At 34.4% G+C, this 22,233-nt stretch overlaps 1 protein-coding gene across 2 annotated transcripts in view; it reads left to right on the top strand.

The window, feature by feature from the left end:
* Positions 1-1,206: 1,206 nt before the first annotated feature.
* The window catches only part of LOC100368666 (sodium/calcium exchanger 3-like), a 54,863-nt gene continuing 33,836 nt past the window's right edge, over positions 1,207-22,233 (top strand). For both annotated transcript variants that reach the window (XM_006812316.3, XM_006812315.3), the window contains exons 1-2: positions 1,207-1,633; positions 2,102-4,000. In XM_006812316.3, the coding sequence (XP_006812379.1) occupies positions 2,154-4,000 (1,847 nt within the window). In that variant the 5' untranslated portion in view covers positions 1,207-1,633; positions 2,102-2,153. The remainder of the gene's footprint in view (positions 1,634-2,101; positions 4,001-22,233) is intronic.

Genomic DNA, 22,233 nt, shown 5'->3' with positions numbered 1-22,233 from the left:
GAATAGTGTATACCTTTCGCGAAAACAAAAATAGGTACTTTGTGAAGGACTGGTAGCTACTTATAGTTCAAGCAGGACGACAAAACAACAAGAAAGCGTTGACTGTTGAAGACCTTGTTGTCTTGAAAGTTCCATTAATTATTTATTTATTTGAAAAAATCAGAGGAGAGGGATTGTTTTTCATTTTTTTGCAGAACACTCATATCTTACCTATGCCAGTCAAGCCCCCCCCCCCCCCATTCAATTCAGCTACTGTAATAAAAAATACGTACCGTGACCGCCGGGGTATATAAACCGATCAGAAATTTCCACATTCCTGATCAATCGAAACAATTTCCTAAACATAAATACTGATGTTTATGATATTTTTTTTTTTTTGGCTATTTAGTTAGCGGTACTAAGAACCTGTGTGAACACGCCCACTGGCACAAAGCCATATTTTGAACCCCGATTTAGAACTGAGTTTGACGACAACAAAAACTCCGCGGTTCATGCACTATTGCCCAATTCTAGCAGGAACCCGAATTAAAACAGGCATAATGCCATATATATGCCCCAGTCAATTGCACCCCAATCCCGGGTCTTGTGGGTCTAGTAGCCAAAACCGCCACTCAATATCCGTGGGTGAAAAACAGTGACCGAGGGGTTTCCCGGGTTGAAGGAGAACAAAATTATATTTCACCCGGTTTGTTTTTTATTTAAAAAAATAATAAACCAGAAAAAACGAACAGAATTATACAAATCTTCCGATTTGGGGGGGGGGGGGTTTGTACGAACCCAACTAACCCCCTCTGTATTCGCCTCCGTGACTGTACGGTAGAAGCAACATTTTCGATTACATCTTGACAACAACCCTGCATGACCACTGGGCAGGTTGTAAATGACTAGTGCGTGACAACAGTGGTAGCTTTTTTTCCCCATGAACATCGAATATACTTCTGTGCAGCTTCCGCAAATCTGAGCCACACATCCACCCCTCGTAAGACCATGCAAACAAGTGTTTCGAAAACATCAATATAGTATGCTTTCTGTGCGTCTATAAAAGAACAGACAAAGCGTCCCTTTCATATAAGTGAACGGCGGCAGCGATATAATAATATGCAGTGACGTCAAACAATTCCGGCATGAAACTGAATTAAAATTGAAAACGCCCACCAAGCGCAGCGAACTGAATACATTTCACTTTCTTCCCATGATGCAACACAGAGGCTAATCAGGGGTCTGCAACATTTTCCTTCTTGATTGTCCGCTGTACTGTGCTGTGCGGATGTAGGACAAAATAGCGGCTGGTAAACGCTCCTTAGCCGCTTTTTCATCGTTTTTTTCCTGTACCGACCGTTCACCAACTACTCGTGGATCTTCTGAGATCGTCACTATAGTACGTCGCTTGGTTTGATGTGTGCCGACTAGCACCAGCACCGCGTCCACCGAGTGTTACAGAAAGTGACAAGGACGGCCGGCCTCGGTTGTTATTTTCTCCGTCGCGTCTGCGAGTAGAGCACACCCAACAGCAGCAGCAGTCAACGAGACAACACAAGTGGACTACACACATTTTACAACACTGTGTGGAATTCCCTATATGTCCCGCTAGTGACGCTATTCAAGTCAGTCGACATACCAACCGCTTGCTACAGTTGAGTATAATTATCAGACCATTTTCTTGAAAAAAAAAGACATTTGGCCTCAGTGGGGGAGAGATAATAAGAAAGACGGGAAGGCATTCAATTTTACTATCAAATGATTGTTATTGTCAAGTACAACTATCGGCGCTGTCAACGTTAACTCATCGCGGCCATGTTTCACATCGGCAAAGTACTGAATGCTTGTGTTCCTATATTTATTAAATTTTACTGGCTTGATAGTTGTTGACAAGCGAAACAGTGAAATTTAATTATTATTTAAATAATTAACCCCCGCTCTCAACGCATTTTACTATGTGTATGTGATAGTGCCATTTGAATTATTTCTCGTATATATACGAGTAGTAGCAACTATATAGTGTAGTCGTATTAAGATTGGTGCATGAAAACATATATTTGTATTATATTTCTGTTAGACAAACATTATTAACAATTTTTCTTCTTTTATTTATTTTTTTCAGATATTTTTTCTATTTAATTCTGTTTCAATGATCCACCTGTAAATACGCTAAAATGATGAAGCTACTGTGTTCCATCCTTTCAAGGACTCTGTCTGAACTAACCACAGTTTCAAGAGGGGTGGGAGCAAGCGCCCTCTTGCTTGTGGTTGCTTTTCTTAATTTTCACCCGACTTTAACTCAAGAAACATTCAGAAATAGTACGTACCCTCCAGTCTGGGATGGGGGCGAAGAAGAAGAAGTGTGTTCACGCAATGCTACCGCATGTAAACCAGGAGTCCTTCTACCAAAATGGACTCCAGATCCGGTGAATGTGGGCGACGTGGCGGCCAGAGCCACTGTGTACTTCGCTGGCCTGGCGTACATGTTTCTGGGCGTTTCTATTGTTGCAGATCGCTTTATGGCAGCCATCGAAGTAATCACTTCCAAGGAAAAGGAAGTGACTGTGAAGAGGCCCAATGGTGAGAAAGTTGTCGTCAGTGTGCGTATTTGGAATGAGACTGTATCGAATCTGACTTTGATGGCACTCGGTTCATCTGCTCCTGAAATCTTACTCTCATTGATTGAGATTATCGGCAATGGTTTTCACGCTGGTGATCTTGGTCCGGGCACAATTGTTGGTAGTGCAGCCTTTAACTTATTCGTAATTATTGCAATATGTGTGTATGCCATTCCTGATGGAGAGGTACGTAGGCTGAAGCATCTCAGAGTATTTTTTGTAACGGCAACTTGTAGTCTTTTCGCCTATATCTGGCTTTACATGATCCTTGCTGTATTTTCTGCTGGCATTATTGAAGTGTGGGAAGCTCTTTTAACATTTATGTTCTTCCCACTCCTGGTAGTTGTTGCATATTTGGTTGACACTCGTGTGTTTTTTATGAAATTTCTGCGCAAGAAATATAAAGCTAAGAGTATTGTAAAGCGAGATGCGAAAGGGGAAATGCGACTGGAAGCCATGCCTGGTGAGTCCAGGGGCAATCACTATCCGTTGAGTCATGAGTATGATGATGTTGAATATCGTGGGCGGTTTGAGGATGATGAACTTGATTTTGAGGATATTAAAGATTTGGATGAAAGTCGCCAAGAAGCTATACGCATTCTCCGTGATCTGAAAAAGAAACATCCTGAAGCTGACCATGAAACTCTGGAACAAATGGCCAATTATGAGGCTCTTAATCGGCAAACCAAGAGTAGGGCATTCTATCGTATCCAAGCAACACGTAAAATGGTTGGTGCAGGTAATATTCTGAAGAAAAACCTGGACAAGAAGCGCACTAGCATAGCTGAGGTCAAGATAGAGGTGCCACAGGATCAAAACTTCACCAGGGTCTTTTTTGAACCTGCTGAGTATACTGTGTTTGAGAACGTTGGTACCTTTAATGCGACGGTAGTAAGACGTGGCGGGGATATGAACAGCACCATATACGTTGATTACCGATCCGAAGATGGCACTGCAAATGCAGGCTCCGACTTTCACTATGCTGAGGGGACACTTGTTTTCAAACCTGGCGAAACTCAAAAAAACATCCAGTTAACTATAATCGACGACGACATATTTGAAGAAGATGAACACTTCTATATCCGCCTCAGTAACGTCCGTGTTGGAACTGCGGATGGGATGTTCGAGAGCAACCACGCTGGTCCTCAAGCACGATTAGTAGAGCCAGCATTTGCTACTGTCGTTATATTGGACGATGACCATGCTGGTATCTTCCATTTTGAGGAGAAACTGGTGAAAGTGGCAGAAACCGCTGGTGAGCTGGAAATTAAAGTTGTGAGGTCATCTGGCGCCCGTGGCACTGTTATTGTACCATACCATAGTATCGAGGGCACCGCTAAAGGACATGGTGACGACTTTGAAGATGCTGATGGGGAGCTGGAATTCCACAATGATGAAACCAGGTATTGTTATCTTTTCATTTTTGAAATCAGTTGAAGTGAATGAAATCTAAATCTATAAATTGAGTGTTATTAAATAGGTTTTACCATATGACCCTAAAGGTCACACATCCTGGTACTAATATTATGTGACAGTTTTGTCATGTTTACGATAACTGTTTTTGATCGTCAGTGACAACTGTTTAGTGTTTTGGGGGTGGGGGAAGGATAATTTTGAAATTCTAATTAATAGTGTACCCCCAGAAGGTACCAGGATGTACAACCGTTTGAAGGTCATGAATATGGCCAATTGTGACTTGTATTTGGACTCATGGCGAGTTGAAAGGGTATGGATGGCTGACAGGTTAATGGCAATCTCGTATGGGAAAGTGCTCAAAAGTGGAAAGAGAGATAACATGCCATTTGGCCTGTCTCTTCAGACCACAAGTGGTCATAAAATATATCCTTTGTGAAGTTGATATCTAAATATTTAATTCTTCTGTAAGGAAAAGCATTTCCTCTTACCTAGATTAATTTCCTTTCAATATCGGGTTTCCAACAAAATTTTATTTGCAGTGGATTATAAAAAAGGCGAGGTAAAAAGTGTCTGCCCTCTCTCTGTGTGTTGACATGAATGACATACATACATGGTCAGATTTCAGTTACAGTGAAAAAAAAAGTAAAAATATGTCAGCTGATACACGCATCATGTTAATTATAGACCCATTAAATGCCTGAATCTATACAGATAAAGGAATTGTGATTTGCATAATTGTTCCTGTTATTCAATGCCAATTGTTATGTAAGTACAGTATTCTTATTTTGTGAAAAAAAAGGAAGCAATATTTCATAGCAGGGAATGCAGTTAAAATATTTGTGCCGATTGAACAGAAGCAGGTTTCCGGATATAGATATATTACAGTTTGAATAAACATTGGTTAAATGTATTATTTTAAATTATAAATAAATTGAAATATTATTTTAAATGTTATTTTAATCACTAAAATAAATAAATTGAATATATATACATACATACATACATACCAGGTATATATATATATATATTTTTAGAACTGAAATATATTTTTAATACATGTGACCCCACACTAACACAGTTGTTTTTATAATACATATGTATTTGTAATATGATCTGAGGCAGGACATTTAACCCCCAACCTTATTTTCCAGTTTGATAGAATCATGTCTATAAAACCTTCAACCACTGCAGATTGCTTATATTGTAGCAACATACAAATAATATATGCATTTACTTTCTGTTCTGAAACTGTCTTTTTTTTTACCTCTAGATATAAGTGACATTTTGTCTGATGGACAGGATATAATGATACCATGATTTCAAAATAATAATGCACAGATCTCCCCCCCAAAAATACAGCTAGATTTGGAAGTTAAATAAACTATTACAGAAAAAGTTCTAAATTTAGTAGTTATTAAGTGTATAAATTGGTAAATATTAATCTATAACATTGAGCAATATTTTTTGTTTTTCATTTAAACAACAATAACATGTATGACTTTCACACTTTGAAACAAAAAAAAAAGTGTTATTATTCTGAAATTCTCAATAATAATTTTTTTTTATAAGTTAATCTGAAAATCCTATAGTCGCATGCAAAGCAGGAAGTGGCGCACGCTGAAGTCAAAACTCACTGTACGTTCTATTCCTCTCCCAGCATTGTCTGATTCATATTTTACAGCACTTTACTAAATTAAGATTATCAGAGTATTATTGTATATTAAATTTTGTGGGATTTATAAAAAAATAAATTTCAAAAGATATTTTGTTAATAAATGAATAATGTAATAATGTATATTTAAAACAGAACAAAACAAATAATGATAACCAAAAAAGAAGACAAAAACAAAGCCAGCTTAGTTACAATTATAAGAATGTCCTGATTCCATACTTGGCATTTCCTACTTCATGTCTGTGGCCTCTCTGAACGGGTCATAAATTATTATTCATCTTTTTATGACAAAATTTATGGCTTTGGCAATAAAAGTGACATATCGTATGAACTCTGAGACATGTATAGTAGCTCATTATTTAATTACATTAATTAGTCTTTCATGTTAACCTAGCAATTCATTTCCTTTTAGTCATGAACAAAAATATCTGTTTATTTTATGCGAGTTGTTGACTCTGGCATTTGATATAAATTGAAGTAATTTATCACTTGTATAATGGCATTCGGCATGAACAGATGGAGATATTCAAATTTAGTTTACGTCTTTGTGGGTTACTCAGGTGATCCTTCACTTATTTACCCTCCACACATTACCATGCCCCCCTCCCCCGCATCCGTCTCCACCTCTGCTCATGAGATTAAATCATTTTCTACACATAAAAATGAGAGCTTTTCACCCACTTGAATGTATTAAGTTAGATAGAGAGATGTCAAAGAATGGAAGTTAATCTGTTTGGCTGTGCTTAATTGAACAAAATAACTATCCGTCTATTTACTGAGTCTCATCCTCGGAGACAGACAGACAGACAGACAGAAAGAGAGAGAGTGAAATCATAGTCGCTTGCAAATCCCCATCATGCATCTGTCAGTTTTCATGGTGAATTATGAAATAATACAAAGTATGTGGTAATTATCAGTCACTGCATCTCTGCCTTGAGTAATACTTATGCTGAATTGTTACTGGTTTCAGAATAAAGCAATAGCATCCACCCTGCCTGGGCCTCTCCTCTTTGCTAACACAAGTGTTACAGCATCTTTTTGGTTAATTTTTGTTCGGGGGGGGGGGGGGGGGGTAGGGGATTTGTACATTAGTGTTGGCTGTTTTTGTAATTTTTTGTTTACATTTTTTAATTAACCACAACTGTGTGCTATATATAGTGTCACCTATATAATAACGTTTTTGACCTTGCTGCTTTTATAAAATGCTGACATGTGTATATTTCTCACATAGGCTTAAGTTCAATTTGTGAGAGACTAATTTTACAGGTTGGAAAGTCTTGAAGTATTATTATATCAGTCATTGCATTGGGGTCGACAAGACAAAAAGACTTGCAAGAAATGTCCTCATAAATGTCCCTATATTTCATGGCAATCCATTCTTCCATCTTGTATCAAATTTCATCTACCAGTATTCTGATATTCAACGCACCAACTCCATTTTGTGTGCAGTGATAGGTGTGTAGGAAGCATTGCTTTTTATTTAATGGCATGTTACTGGATTTACCCGAAAAAAAAAAAAATCTGCCTATAAGTGGTGATAATGAGATGGTTTTGATCCTAGTCCATTTGATAATGTCCCCTCCGTGCGTTTTAATTGATTAATTGGTGTGTGAAAATTGAGATGCTTTCAGTGCTCTATCTACTATAAGCCCAACCTTAAATATATGCATATACTTAAACTAACAAGTTATTTTTATCAGTGTTGTAGCATGTTTAATTGTTACCTAACATTTGTTGACGGCAAATTTGCATTTTTTTTTTTTAAATTAATTTTTTGTTAGGTGAAAATTCCAGACATTGAATGTTACCGTCGTCTCTCTGGACTTTTTTTCATGTGCAAGGGCTTACAAAGTAATGTTGTTTAGTTGTCAGTTGTGATGGATATTTAAAAAAAAAAAATGCTTGATACTTGACTTGATTTGTCGTTAGGTTTTAGTGCAGCATATGATTCCAAGTCAGCAGGATCAAAATAAACAATTATACTATTGTATGAGGCGTTATTGGAAGCTTTTTTTTGACAGAGTCTCTGGTGAAGCCCTGCAGCACAGAAGCTGAATATTTCGCTACTTGGCACTCCACAGCTGTTGCAGACTCTTCACACTTCTGACAGCGGTCCCCATTATTTATGTTCTAAATATGCCATTTTTTCAAGGTTCCGGAATCCTTGCATGGCCAGGCTTTTGATGACAGGCGTGTGGAGTAGCGCTGACAACTGCAATCAGTTAGGTCTATGATCAAGTCAATCACAGCACCTAGCTGTCCCAAATATTTAGTTTCTATACACATTCAACACGTATGTCCAATGTTGCCATTGCCATGGTAAAGTCATTGTGTTTCATAGCGCTTTTATTTCCGTATGAATTGAATTCTAAGCAGAATTCTACATTATAGAGTTGAGTATAATTTACACTGATATTGTCTCAGTTGCAGGAATCTACTGCCTTTTTCAACGTGATTTGTATTCTGTACATTGTCCCCCTCGGCCCACCAGTGCTGTCTATAACCTTTAGTCCATCTCGAGGGTAGATCTAGTTTTTAAAGCCAGACATGTCCACAATATTAATGCGTCATTAATAGCAATTTTGACAGTGCTTTAGACTGATTAATGCTTCTGTAGCAGTGAATTCTGATTAGGTTTGTGATTTTAACATTTGTCGGTTGATTAGAATTAAAGTTTGATTTTAATTGTTATTGTGTATAATTGACACGCCTTTCGTTATTAACCACGTTGCACAAAAAGTAGAATTGTTGTATATGAATTTCATCAATGATAATCTGTTGTTATTTTGGCTTCAAAATTTAATTAAATTGCAGCCCCCCATCGCCATGACAACTTAATGGTGAATTTTAATGGCCATGCTACTGCACTACATATAGCATCTCTTTAAAATTGAGATGATATGGGTATAGACTCGATATGGTGATTACTAAGTATTGTGCACATGGTATGTACAGGCTGCTCAGCTAAACCAGGATGATATTATGGAGAATGCTTGGAGCCATAGCCCTGGATGGATCCGTGTATGATATGTTTTAGTAATTAGGGGGTGGGGGTCTTAGATGCTTTGCAGATCTTTGCCTGAGCCTTTCGATAACTAAATCTTTAGTAAATACCCATTTGTGATGTTTATATTCACAATCCTTAATAGAAGATGCATCAGAAAGGATTACTTATTTCAAAAGATCAGAGTACATGGGAAAACAAATCCTAAACTCCATCTGTAGCCATCATGCAGAATTACAGTCTGTTGTTTTTTAGTGCTAGTATTTACTAATTTACTATGCGGTGTTTTTGGCATTAAAGAGTTGAAAGTTGCGAGTACAAACGTGTTCATGGATCTTTCTGCTCACTACCCACTGAACCATGTGATGAAATTGAACGCTTAAAAAGTAATTCTGCAAACTTAATGCAGCGATAAGATTTTGTGATATATGGAATTGTAAGTGAACTTGAAATGAAAGTGCCAACAGCATGTATAAATTCAAGTGTTTCAAGGTAATAAATTTGATTATTCAAGTACTATTCAAATTTGCTATCCGTAACCAAGAGCAACCAGAAATGAACATACTTTTTAAAATATTCATTTGACAAAGAAAAACACCCCACTCTCTTTAAATAATGATACTCTGTATTGATTCATACTGACAGTTGGGTCTGATGGGTGTGGTTTGTTTGTGCTACATACACAGTATTAAAAATATTTGATTGTCATTTTATGTTGTTTAGTTCCTTATAGTTTGTGTTTGACACAGGGCTGGTCTATAAATAGCTGCAAATTTGCATAATTACATGTATGTCTGCATGCATGCATGCAGGCAGGCAGGCAGGCAACTGCTGTAGTGTGCCATCTTTCTTCTTGCCTAGGTCAAAGTTCAGACCTATATATTTAATCAAGTGTTGGCAAACAAACACAAGTGTTTTCTCCTTAGAGACTCCTCAGATCAGTGTCAGGGTGAGATAATATCTATTGTGTGAGATGTTTACGCTCCGGAATTGTCATTTAATTTTAAATAAGTCTGTATGTGTTCCAGATTTAATATGGAAAAAGACTATGGGACAAACCCTCATGTCATGCAGTCACGATTTTATCCTTGTTTATTAGTGCACAGAGTTTGAAGACTGACAGTAGTAGTAATAATATGTACCCATATATATATATATATATATATATATATATATATATATATATATGTATATATATATATATATATATATATATATGTATATATGTTATTATTATCATAAGATATTTTTTATCATTCATGCTACATGCAAACTATCAAATTGATCAGTTCACAGTTGAGGGACTGTGATCAGTTGAAGCATTAGTGAGACACAAATTCCCCAACATTTTTTACGAAAATTCAAGATGGTGGACAAACCATGTGACCCATGAAAATTATTTTTGTTTGTTTGTTTGTTTTTTTGTTAAAAGCGATTGCCATATACATTGTATGCTACATGCCAAATATCAAGTTGATCGGTTAAAGCATTCCTGAAAAACAAATTCCTCAAGTTTTTGCCATTTTTGGTGGAAATCCAAGATGGCGGTCAAATCATGTGACTGATTCAAATTAATTCAGTATAAAGATGCAACATTGCAAAATTCAAAATCGAAAAAATGTGGCATTTGTGGCATCGAAGATGGCAGCCACACAAAGAGCTCTCCAAACTTTTAGTGAGCAGTATACATAGATGCTAAAAAACAAATATCAGATCAATGTGTTCAGTGGTTCTGATGAAAAAGTGTTTTTGGTATTTTTCAGAGAAAAAATATGGTGATAAAAAAGTCATATGTCCACTAATGTTTTTGTATCAATAATACTAGTAATATATACTACTACTACAATAAATTCAGAATGCCTAAACCCTCAGAAAGGGTTCAAAATGACCACTTCCTGTTTAAATTCAGTCCAAGATGGCTGCCAAACCAGTCTACCAATCAAAATCCTGAATGTTAGATACACATGTTCTCATAGTTCCCAATATGCAACAGGGAATGGTGTTTAAGTTCTAGAGCAACAAAGAAGCGATAGAAGATGAAAAAAAAAAATAACAGGGTCCAAACAACTTGAACCCTAATTAAAATAAGTTCTCTTTCCTTCTTGTTGTAGCAATTGATTATCATAATTGTGGTATAAAATAGTGATTTAATATTCATAATCACATCTATCCAATATATAGTTATGTAGTGACGTATAAACTGAAAAAATACAATTTGACTAGAACTTGATCAGAGCTGTTCACATCATCGAGACTTGAAAGGAAGTGATCTCTATTTTTAGGATACATTAAAAAATGCTCTTAGTCTTGACAAAAGCTAGCTACCGGTATTCACAGTGTGATAGTATTAAACATATTTTCATATTTGTCAATTTTTTTACCAGAATTCTAGTTGTTAGTAAGGTGATTTTGTTACATTGGTGCATGAATGATGATTACAGGCTCTTGATACGTACGTCTCTATAGACATAGCTCTACTCAACGCAAATTGTGGTGGAATGTGGGATGAATTACTGGAAAGCTGTCTATCATACCTTTGTTGTGTAAAAATGAAAAGACTGCATTTTGTGTGCGTGTGTGCTTGATATCAAGCCTTAGGATTCTGACCTTGTATTCTTCATTTCAATTTTGTTATCTTTGTTGTATCGTTTAAATTGTCGCCAGCACTCAAGCTGTGTTTAGATTTTTTAAAAATAATTTGTGAATTTCTATCTAACCTTCTTAGCACTATAGACTTTCTCGTCTAAAATTTTCTATACTTTTTTCTTATATTCTTCAATATTTCTAGAAACGACAAAATTTGAGTAAATTTTCAGTTTTTACTCAAAATATTTTGCTATTTCTCCCCAATCTTCTGATGGAAAGTACAGAATTTAAACAGGACTATTTTGGTATGAAAAGAGGGAATTGGTGGTGAAAAAGATATGGATGGATGAATTTGTACCATTATAAGTCATAGGGTCTGTATTTAAGATAAACTGCTTTGAATACAGATTCCAATCTGGATATTTCAATTATTCATAGATGGAAGGGGGGGGGTGCAGGGAAGGGGGGGTGTACATGTTCAGGTACAGCAGGTACCTCCATTTATGTGCACCCTAATTAGAAACTCGCTACATACATACATATTTATTATTCATATTCGGATGCATCTTAAATGGTTAAAGGTGTGATCATGATCTGATATGTGCTGCATTGTAAAATTGAATGGCTCATGCATTGTGGGTAATTTATTGATTTTTAGAAATAGATCCTTCTGTGGAGAGAGAACAAAACTAAATCCTTTTCACATTCCAGTATGGCTTAATAACTATGCTTGACACGATCTTTTGCTGATTACCTATGCGATCATCAGTAATTCAGGAGATGTTTCGGCTATCAATGTAATTTGTAATCTACGATGGTTATGACATTTGTGTAAGCTTAGAGACACACTCCTCGAAATAACAAACATGTTGTACAATTAAAAAAATGTTGGAAAATGCATAAAGTGCGACTCCTGCTGACACTGTGTGTTACTTATAATGTTATTGAAAGTAATATCAATCATATTTATAATGAATTTAGGAATGACATCTCATGAATTATTCATGATTATGTTTCGGTGCTTTTAGGTGTGTCATGATTATTAATGCTGGTCATGTCGAGTGATGCTTCATTGCTAAGATAACGATAATGACGCTAACATTTGTCTAGGAGCAGGATTAATTAGCTGTAAGGTAATTTGATAAAGTTAGAATTTCAGCAAAATATCACATATTTTTATTGGTTTTCTCTGTTTCTTAATTATATGATAACAAATAAAATTAAGAATTCATGTTTTGAGAATTATGTGAACTATCACGTATTAATTTTTTTCATTTTCTGTAGAATGCCATTGGGCAATCAACATGACAGCATTCATTAACAAGCAAATTACGTACGAGTTTGATCATAACACGACGTTTTTTAGTGATCTGTCCCTAGTTTGGGGCTGCTCTGTTTAATTAATTTATGCTCCCTAGTGACAGCCAGGGAAACTAATTACTACGACCGTTGATACTGAACGTCTTGCGGGAAGGATATCAATTTATTAAATATTTGACAAGATAAGAGTTACAATTATTCAAAGCAAGTTAAAATAATTGTCAGATTTCTTAAAAAGTCTGACATTCTTTTTTAGGTGGTTTGGATCGAATTCATGATTAGGTGTCATTTTTATGGGTGCATATCCATTAGGATACCAAAAATAGAAGAAAAAAAATGGGGTAAATTTTTCCAGAGACATATGTCATGAAAAATTGTACAAATTTCCATGGTGAAATTTTTTAACTACATTGTATGTCTTGAAAACTAGCTTGGTGATTTGAATTAGAAAAGTATATATTATTTATAAAATTTGAAATATTGTTAAAATATTAAAAAAATAAAAACATTAAAATTAGTGAGTTTCCAATATGATAATATTAATAACTTTTCATTACATGTATATACAATGGGAAATTCTCACCCATAATGCACTGCACATATGTAAACCATGCTAGCATGTTCATTGCTGCAAAATGTCCCACAACGCATTACAGTCATCTACCTGTGAGGTGTGGATCAAATATTTTTTTTTCTTCAAGACAAACTCCCAGAAAAATTTGATTAATCATTTCAAATTTATATTTTTTTTTTTCAAATTAATCCTATCTAGGTTTGAGAGAGTAAAAAAACTGAACTTGTGGTGTTTAAAAAGTTCTCTGCTTAATTATTTTAGACTAAATGGTTTATATGTCAGGTTTTAGAGGACAGAGGTCGTTCAGCACATTATGATAAATTTGTATTTCTGTTGTTGAAAATACATTACATGTCTAAACAAATAGCTTTGAAGTCAGCAAGTGGCGGTGAAGCTCATGAAAAATGATCCAATTCACGTCGTCGTCGTCGTCATCATCAGCTTGACTTAAATCTAGATTAGGAGTTCATCAAGAAGCAGGTGATGTAAGTAGAAACCAACATGCATGGAATGTAAGATATGACATGCCTCACATACTTTATGATGCCTGGCACTGAGCATGTGCAGCCATCTGATTTGATAGAATCATCTGTTTAGTGTATGATACATGCGCATATACACACACACTGTCTAAGCATTGTCATATATTTGTGAGGTTGAAGTATTAAACTCAATAGTCAGTCATTTCGGCTTCTAGGAATTAAATACGTCTTGCATTTCAGTTATTGAAGTGTTTCGCTGATTGCAAGGAGAAGCAAATAGACCCTTTTAACGGCCTTGTTGAAAATCTAATTCCCAAATTAGATTTCTTATTATACTGCTTGAATCTACGTGTTTTTTTTTTGCCTTGTATGTGTGCAAGATAAAGTTGACGTCATTTATCTCACGACGGTGTTAGGAAGCTGTCCCTTGCATGTCAATGTTGTCTAGATTTGACAAATGTAAATTGATGCCTTAAAAAATCTATAAAATGCAAATATATTAATATAAAAATTAATAATGCGATTACTACGATATATGAAGTGTATATGATTGAAGAGGTGTTAAAAATAGACTTTAAATACTGGACTATCGGCTGTTGTCTTGCAACATAGGAATTAAGTAGACTTTTGAAGCATTCCTTGGCCATGTGACATGACTCTTTCCTGATGATTGGATGTTTTTTTGTGGTCTTGGTTTGGATCAGGTATTAAAATTGTTCAGCAGTCTGGTGTATTTTTTACTCCAGTGTGCAAAGCGACATTTAGGAGTCTTTGCGATTATGTATGTATGTATGTATGTGCAAGTGTTTGCATATGATCCGCTTTTCTGCCAACTGCCAATCGGATTTTACATGTCCATCTCAAGAACCAACTAACATATTTGAGTATGAAACTTGGTACATAGATGCTCTGGGAAAATTCACAGACCTGATTAGTTCTTGTTTTCAGCCTGTTCATATTAACACTATATTAATATTTGCTTAAATTAACCTATTTTCAGCTGTTCCAGGATATCTCATCAAGAACCACTCTTCAGATTTCAATGAAGCTTGGTTACACAGGTGCTCTGGGATAATTCACAGACTGCAAACCACAGACATACATTCAAATATAATTTATATATATATATTATTGTAGATCACATTGTATATCTCATTGAGCAGAGCTATATTATCGATAGTCATCAGACTTTTGGATCTATCATACAATAAATGCAAATTTTGATTCATGTGCTCAATTGAGAATGTGCTTCTAATAGAACAAATACGGTAAACCAAATGTTATCTGCCCGTTTCCTCATATATCCTTTGGAACAATGCGTTGGTGTTGAAAACACCACTATGTTCATTATTGCTTGTACCCTTTGCAGACTCTCAAAGGGGATTAGCTACTACGCAAAAAAACAAAAAAACATCAATCTTGCCCCAAAACATTTTGTTTTTGGTTTAAATGTGACAGTCACATTAGCAATGTACATATTTGATTATCTGAATTCGGGGAAACAGTAATTTCCTTTTAAAAGCTGTCCATTTACCTCTGTGGACCTTGAATCGTATCATTCGTTAATAAGGGAAGTGGATTGTAAGATTTGATAGCGAAAATAGGTAAAAACGAGAATTTTACTCACTGACGGAAATTCAAATTGCAGTAATAATAGACATTACTAATGAAATATATTCGTCATGCAAATTGCAGAAAAGAGTCTGCTTTTAAATAAGATTTGTTCTCTGCAATGCCTGAAATGCGTAATGAGTTGACTCATACATTGAATGAAGGACTGATATTTTCAAGTTAATCATAAATACTGATAAGAGAGGTAAAAGGATCAAGTTGTCTTGCTTTTTATCTCTGACGTCTCCATTTGAAATTATGATCAATCCTCGTGGCGGCCTCTCACTGTAAGGTAGCTCAAATACCTGCATAGGATTAAAGAACTCTTTAAGTGTGTTACAGCTTTTGTGCAATTGATAAATTAGTGTCTATTTTATAATTTACCAATTTAATTTAATCAATCCTATGAAGGAATAAATGTAAGTACTCTGCACACTCTTATTCCATTTGTTTATTTTGTGATAATATCGTAAAATTTTCTTTTAATTTCAATGAATATTTGTTTCCAGTTTTTTTCATTTTTAGTAAAAAAAATGTTTTTCCCATTTCTTTTCGAAAGACTGCTTGCTAGCCTGATTGCTTTGATATTTTATTTGTAGGTACCTCAGGTGGGCCTCTATCAATTTGTTCATTTTGACAATTCAATTTTGTAATACCAGGTAATAGTTTCGTCACTGTTAGTAAAAAATGATGGTTTTGACATACTCTTATTCAAAATGGGTATTAAATCAGATTATTTGGGTAGACCTCAGATTCATTAATTTGTTGGACAATATCTTTATTCAACTTCTTCTGTAGTCTGGGTCATGTTCTTTTCAGAGTAGGCATCACTAATAGTAAAGCTATATCAGCCGTGAAGCTGCTTGGTATTTTATCTATTGAATTTTGTGCGAGTCATTTTTAAACAAAATCTGTGGCATACTATGATACTATAAAGCCATTGAGGGAGCCTTTTTTAGGGCCTCAAAATAAAGGAAATCCCATTTTCTAAGTATGTTGATTTAAAACAAACAAAAAACATGGATTGCAATCTTTTGTCCCTCTGTTTAACCGAGCTTGGTAAAACATACAATTAAATTTAAATTTAGGTTTCATCTTCATATATTGGGGTTAAAGGTCGTGTGAGGTTTGAACTAGGATATGTCTTCATGAATTTTATAGCGTTTCTGTTACTTCTATTTCACATTTATTCTGATAATTAGAGATTTGCATTTTTAAAATACCGAATTTCAATAATGGAAGGGGAAAATTTAGTATGTATCAACTGTTAAAATTATATAAGTTATTTCATGAGCTAAGCTGCATCTACCTCTACCTCAGTAAATTTTTAAAGTCTCACCATTCCGTCGATTCTTCATGAATTTTTTATTAGGCAAGCTTGTACATGTATGTAAAAGTTTAACTTTTTTTTAAAATTTGAGATTTAAAGTAAAAGCAAAAAGCAAAATAATAGATTAAATAGTTATACGAGATTTCTTTCCATCTTTGCAAAAGATGATCCTTTCTATAACTATAGGGATTCAGCAACCACAAATGAGATTGTGAAATCATATAACCTGAGTTTAGTTGACTCTGTACTCATGAGTTTTGGAACCAGATCTGTCTTGAATTCAAACAATATTCGTATGGGGAATGGCCACCCTAAGTATCTTGTTTTTTGATCCTCCTTGTTACTTCTGTATCATGCAGATCAGCATCCAGTTCATTTTTTTTGCTTGGAGGCATTATTTCAACATTTATATACGTCTCGCATTGCACCGTAGGTATACATGATAGCTTGATAAATTATAAAATGCTTGCAAGTCAGAAAGTTATTCTGTTTCTGTTCAATCTCGAGTTCCTCATAGCCTGATAATATTCTGTGTCTTAGCAAGATAGAAGGAATTCAACTCTAATCAGAGTTCTATAGATTCAGGGGAATCGGTTTATGTTTTTCCAATTTATATTCCATTTACCGAAATGGCTTTCTCTTGTTTTCTTTCTGTACTTAATTGTAAACTTGACTTGAACTTGACACATGTCACCTTTTATCGTACTCGTCAACCTTCAAGTTGCTTGCTAATATTGATAATTTTCTTCTCGACTTATAAGAGCTTAGATAGTGACGTAAGATATGATTGATCACGCAATATAATGGCCGTCATTGATGTAGCAGATGAGCTGGTGTCTTTGCCGATTGAAAGGAATATTGAGTGGCAAGTATTTGTACAGTCATCAATGCGAATAATTTTTGTTTAATGTACGATGAATTCACTTTTAATGATTTTATGTGACGGACCTTAAAGTCAACAGCTTGTTTGCGCGGAGTGATTGCCGCCCATCACCAGCTGCCTATCATATTTGCTGCTAGCTTCCATCCTCTTCATTTCATATAGATTAGAGCGGATGTCTTAATAAATATCACTTCTATGCTAGATACCTGTCACGGCTAAAGATTGATCCTGTTCCTATAAGATATCCCATAATGCAACTTGCATACTTCATTTTTGATGCTGATTTCACAGGATGCCTGATATTCTGTTCTCTCTTTGTTTCTTTTTCTTTCTTTCACAGTAATGTTTATTTGAAAATTTTCTCAAAAATTGCCGTTGTCACGTTGTGAACACTTCCAAGAACTAAGTTGTGTAGAACACGAAATGCGTCTAGTCTGAAAGTTCTTTTGTCATGTGATCTCCACTGAATCACTCACACATGTACATGTATGTACATCTGAAAATTTGTTGATTGTGTGCCTTGTGGTAATTTTTCGGGATTGACGAAAATCAATTTTATTCAAAAATGTCACAAAGATGAACAAATGGTTTTCATTTTGCTAGTTAGTTTATACTTTATCCTTAAAATCACATTATTAAAATTATTAATTATTTTTTCAGACGTACTCTTGTTGATTTATTATATCCTTTATATGGTCTTCATAAGGTTTTTTTAAAATGACTGACTGGTGTAGGTGTCAACCAATTAGATTGCACCTTACTAGAAAGTAATCTCTAACACAAATTCTGATTGGTTGCTGATCAAACTGAGTGTGATTGGATCAGATGTAGTTGGAGGGGATGCCCATTGGTGAACAGAATTAAAAGTCATGACGGCTCTAACTACGTTGGGATTTTAATCAAAGTGAAGTGAAGTCTGGCTCGCAGTCCTTGCAATCTACAATGCTGGATCAATAATGTTTTGTTTTACATTTAAAGAATTTATAGTGATAGTGGAACTTAGAATCCATCACTGTAAATATTTGGTTTACTTAGTAACCATAGTAACTATTTCATCTATGGCTCTTTAGATTATTTTATCAGTACATTAAGTATTTGTTTTGGGATCAAATTATTTACAATATTTCAAATATTAACAAACCTGTGTTCAAACTGTTTTCTCAGTTTTTTTTACAAATTGTAAAACATTTTACTTCACCCTTCTCCATGGTTACAGATTCACCTCAGTGAAATAGATGATTTCATTTCTTAGAATACCTGAAAAAAGTGATTTGAATGAGACTAGTCATCTCACTGTCTTCAGCTTATAAATAATGCTTCTTCATATTGCCATCTGGATAAGTCAAGCGTTCTGGCCGCACTTTCAGAAAATACATTATGGTTTGAATTGCGTGACAACAGATCTTGTGAATCAGATGCTGTAAAAAAAAATGTGAGCATTAAAGCTACATGTTCTTCCAGATGCTGCCCCCTCATTAATATTTCTCACAGCATTTGTGGCACATTGCATCATGGGACATGAGTGCACAGTTCAGGATAATCTTTTTTTTTTTCTTTGGATGAACTGAATCATGCTCCCTGTGTGTAGGGATGTATTCCCATATGATTAAAAACAAAAATGTTGTGTATGTTTTACAAGAAAGGTAATTATGAATTCATAAACTTAAAGTGTAAATGCAATTGGTATGTTGTAGACTCAATTTGCTTGAAATGCCTCTGAGCAGTGGAAATATTAGGCCAGTCGTAAATTGATTTCTGTTTGCATGGTAGTTGTCTAGTGATAGCTGTCAAGAATGTTGATAGGAATTAAAAGCATAGTTATATTTTGATGGACATTTTTTAGTTTAATTTAAAATTGTTATCCTCTGATAAAGTTTAAAATAGAGACTTGAATATGTTTTGTGTTCCGAGTGTTTGTCCCTCAACATTTCTCAGAACTGTTTTGACCAATCTGATTCACAAAGACCGTGTATGATATCTTACATATGCTCATGAGTTTTTTTACTTTTTGATCAAATATAAATGACTAGTGGCCATTTTGGTCCTCAAATTCTGATACTTTTTTTCAAACTATCTTGCATATTAGGTTACTTATGCATGTCATGCTTCATACAAAAATGGTTGATTTATGTCCATGTCAATTTCTCGCTAATATATTTTCTGACGGACCTTTGTATCAGCATTATACTTGCTGGTTTACAGGTGCACATCATAATTGTTTGCGGTTTGAAAAAAAAGAAGTCCAAGATAGTTTCTGTCTCTGTATGATTACAATCACCACATTTTGTTGGTCTATGTTCTTCAGTCATACTGCATTGAAATTGACGTTCATGATACATGGAGCTCTTTGGTATATCTTCTATATGTGACTTGTACTGAACTACCAGTAAAACCACATGGGGAATGAACGCGCTTGTTTTTATTATTTTATTCAAAATGTCCAACTGGATTATATAAATGGATTGTACATTTCTGTGTGACATGTGAATAATCTTATTTTCCATTTAAATAACTCCTTTATTTTTAAAATCTTATGAACTCCCAAAATACATTTAATTATAATCTATCTGTTATTGTTTATAATATACACAATACCTGAAAACTAGGTGGGAATTATAAAATAAAAATAATTTTGAAGTGCATTATGGGTAATGGTGTGATTATGAAAAAAATACTATCTCAATGCGAACACACAAAATGTAATGAATACTGAAGTCAATATGTGGCTTTTCAGTGTCACAGAGCATTTGTCACAGATGCAACTCAGCCCTCCAAATTCAATTCATTATGTAAAAAACTATTGTCAACTTACTTACAATGCATTATGTATGACCATATTATAATAATGGCTTAATTGTGTGTGTGTGTGTTGGGGTATGGTAGATGCACTGCGCTATTATGTAGTAGTTGATTTTAAAATTATATAATTTCAGTCGCTTGATGGCATCTTTCCCTGTCCCCCTAAATACAGAATTCAGTGAAAACACAATACAAATACGAGTACAGATAAAGACAGCAACCATTGCCTATCTTAAGTTTAGTTTTGAATTTGCATAGGCAGAATAGATTCAGGAATGAAGATAAGAAGTGACATTGCTTCTCATCATGAAACCTCTTGTAAAAACAAAAAGGAAAACCTCTCGATAATCAGAAAGAGATGCGTTTTTGTTAATTGGTATGTTTTCCATGCTGCATTTGTAACTGTCAGTTCTGTACGAGGCTTATATAGTATAATAGTAATTTACACAGCTCTGGTATGCCTTTACAGCTGTTTCCCTGTTCCCACTAAACATATTTTAATGGCACTGTCCGGTGATGGTGTTTCATCTGTCAGACTCATTGGTGAATATATGTCAGTGAAGTTGTAAATTTCTTGCCTGTCACTGTGTGGATGGTTGCACAGATATCAGATTGCTTACCAGAGCAAAAGTAATGATTCTTTTAATTTAACTTCTTTTTTATGTGACACTTGAAGAAACATTTGTGGATGAATTAACCCTTTGCCATCAACATTTTGCCTATTTGTTGTATTTTTTATGATTATTTGGGGGAAATTTTAAACAAAATGGACTTAATTTTCTATTGGCTATAAGTCTTGAACAAAAATGCGGCTCAAAAGATAATTTTTGACAGAGGTATACTAAAATACTTTATTTTCGCTTGGAATTAATTTTCGTTATTTTCGCTGAAGGAATGTTTCAGTGAAAATAAAATCCAATGAATATGCATTTTTTCCTATATTATACATTCAACTTGATGCTTTTATTTTGTTGAAATAATCAACTCAAATATTGTTTCTATTTTGAATTGGCATGAGATTATTACTCCAAATGAAAATTTTTTTTTGTGGGGGGGGGGGGGGGGTGTCACAGCTTGCAGATTTTAATTACAATTTCCGAAGAATGTAAAATATTTATACTGAACAGGTCTATAATTGTAATTGTCAAAAATATTGAACAATTGCCATTAATGTTTTAAATATTACCAGTCAGTCAGCTGTTACTGAGGTCAAAGGTGAAGTTATTCACACATGTGTAAGGGAGTATAAGATTACTACAGTTCAATTTTTAATCCAATGAGTTGTCATATTAAAATCTTATTCTGATGTATTAACCTTGTGAGTGCTATAATTTTGCCCGTTTTTATTTTAGACTAAATAATCATAATTTTATTGGCTACAAGTCTTGATTTTTTTTTAAATCTTGAAAAAAATTATGTGGGTTGAAAATTTGTGAATGTAAGTTAAATTTTTTCTGATCATGTGGCAATGCATTGAAATTTCTGTGATAAAATATTTTCGCATTAGGAACTAATAATTTATAAATAAATAAATGTTAAAATGTTTTTAATATTGGAATACAAATTTTGTTTTCAGTCTGCATCACCACACAAAATCTAAAACTGAAACCAAATTTGACAATTTCCATGAAAATTCAGATTTCTCATTCAAAAAAACTCAAAAAAAAAAAAAAAAAAAAATATTGAAAGTCTGAAAAAAAAATGAAATTTATCAGTTATTAAAATAAATGTCAGTTTCAACAGGTATTAAAATTCCTTTCTTTTCACCATGGATTTTGCATACCTTACATTTCAATGTCTGAACATATGATAAAAGGAATTCCACCATGGTACAATCACCCATTGAAATGGTCATCCAATAAAAATGTAAATTAGTCTAATTCTTGTTAATTGGGTAATTAGCTCTTACACAATGAGGTGTCTCATCCTCCAGGGCTGCCTATTTTTAGTGACAAATAT

The sequence above is a fragment of the Saccoglossus kowalevskii genome, chromosome 2 (genome assembly GCF_978046115.1).
Source record: "Saccoglossus kowalevskii chromosome 2, keSacKowa6.1, whole genome shotgun sequence".
Lineage (NCBI taxonomy): Eukaryota > Metazoa > Hemichordata > Enteropneusta > Harrimaniidae > Saccoglossus > Saccoglossus kowalevskii.
The sequence above is the reverse complement of the archived record's forward strand: the minus strand, read 5'-3'. Positions and strand labels throughout refer to the sequence as shown.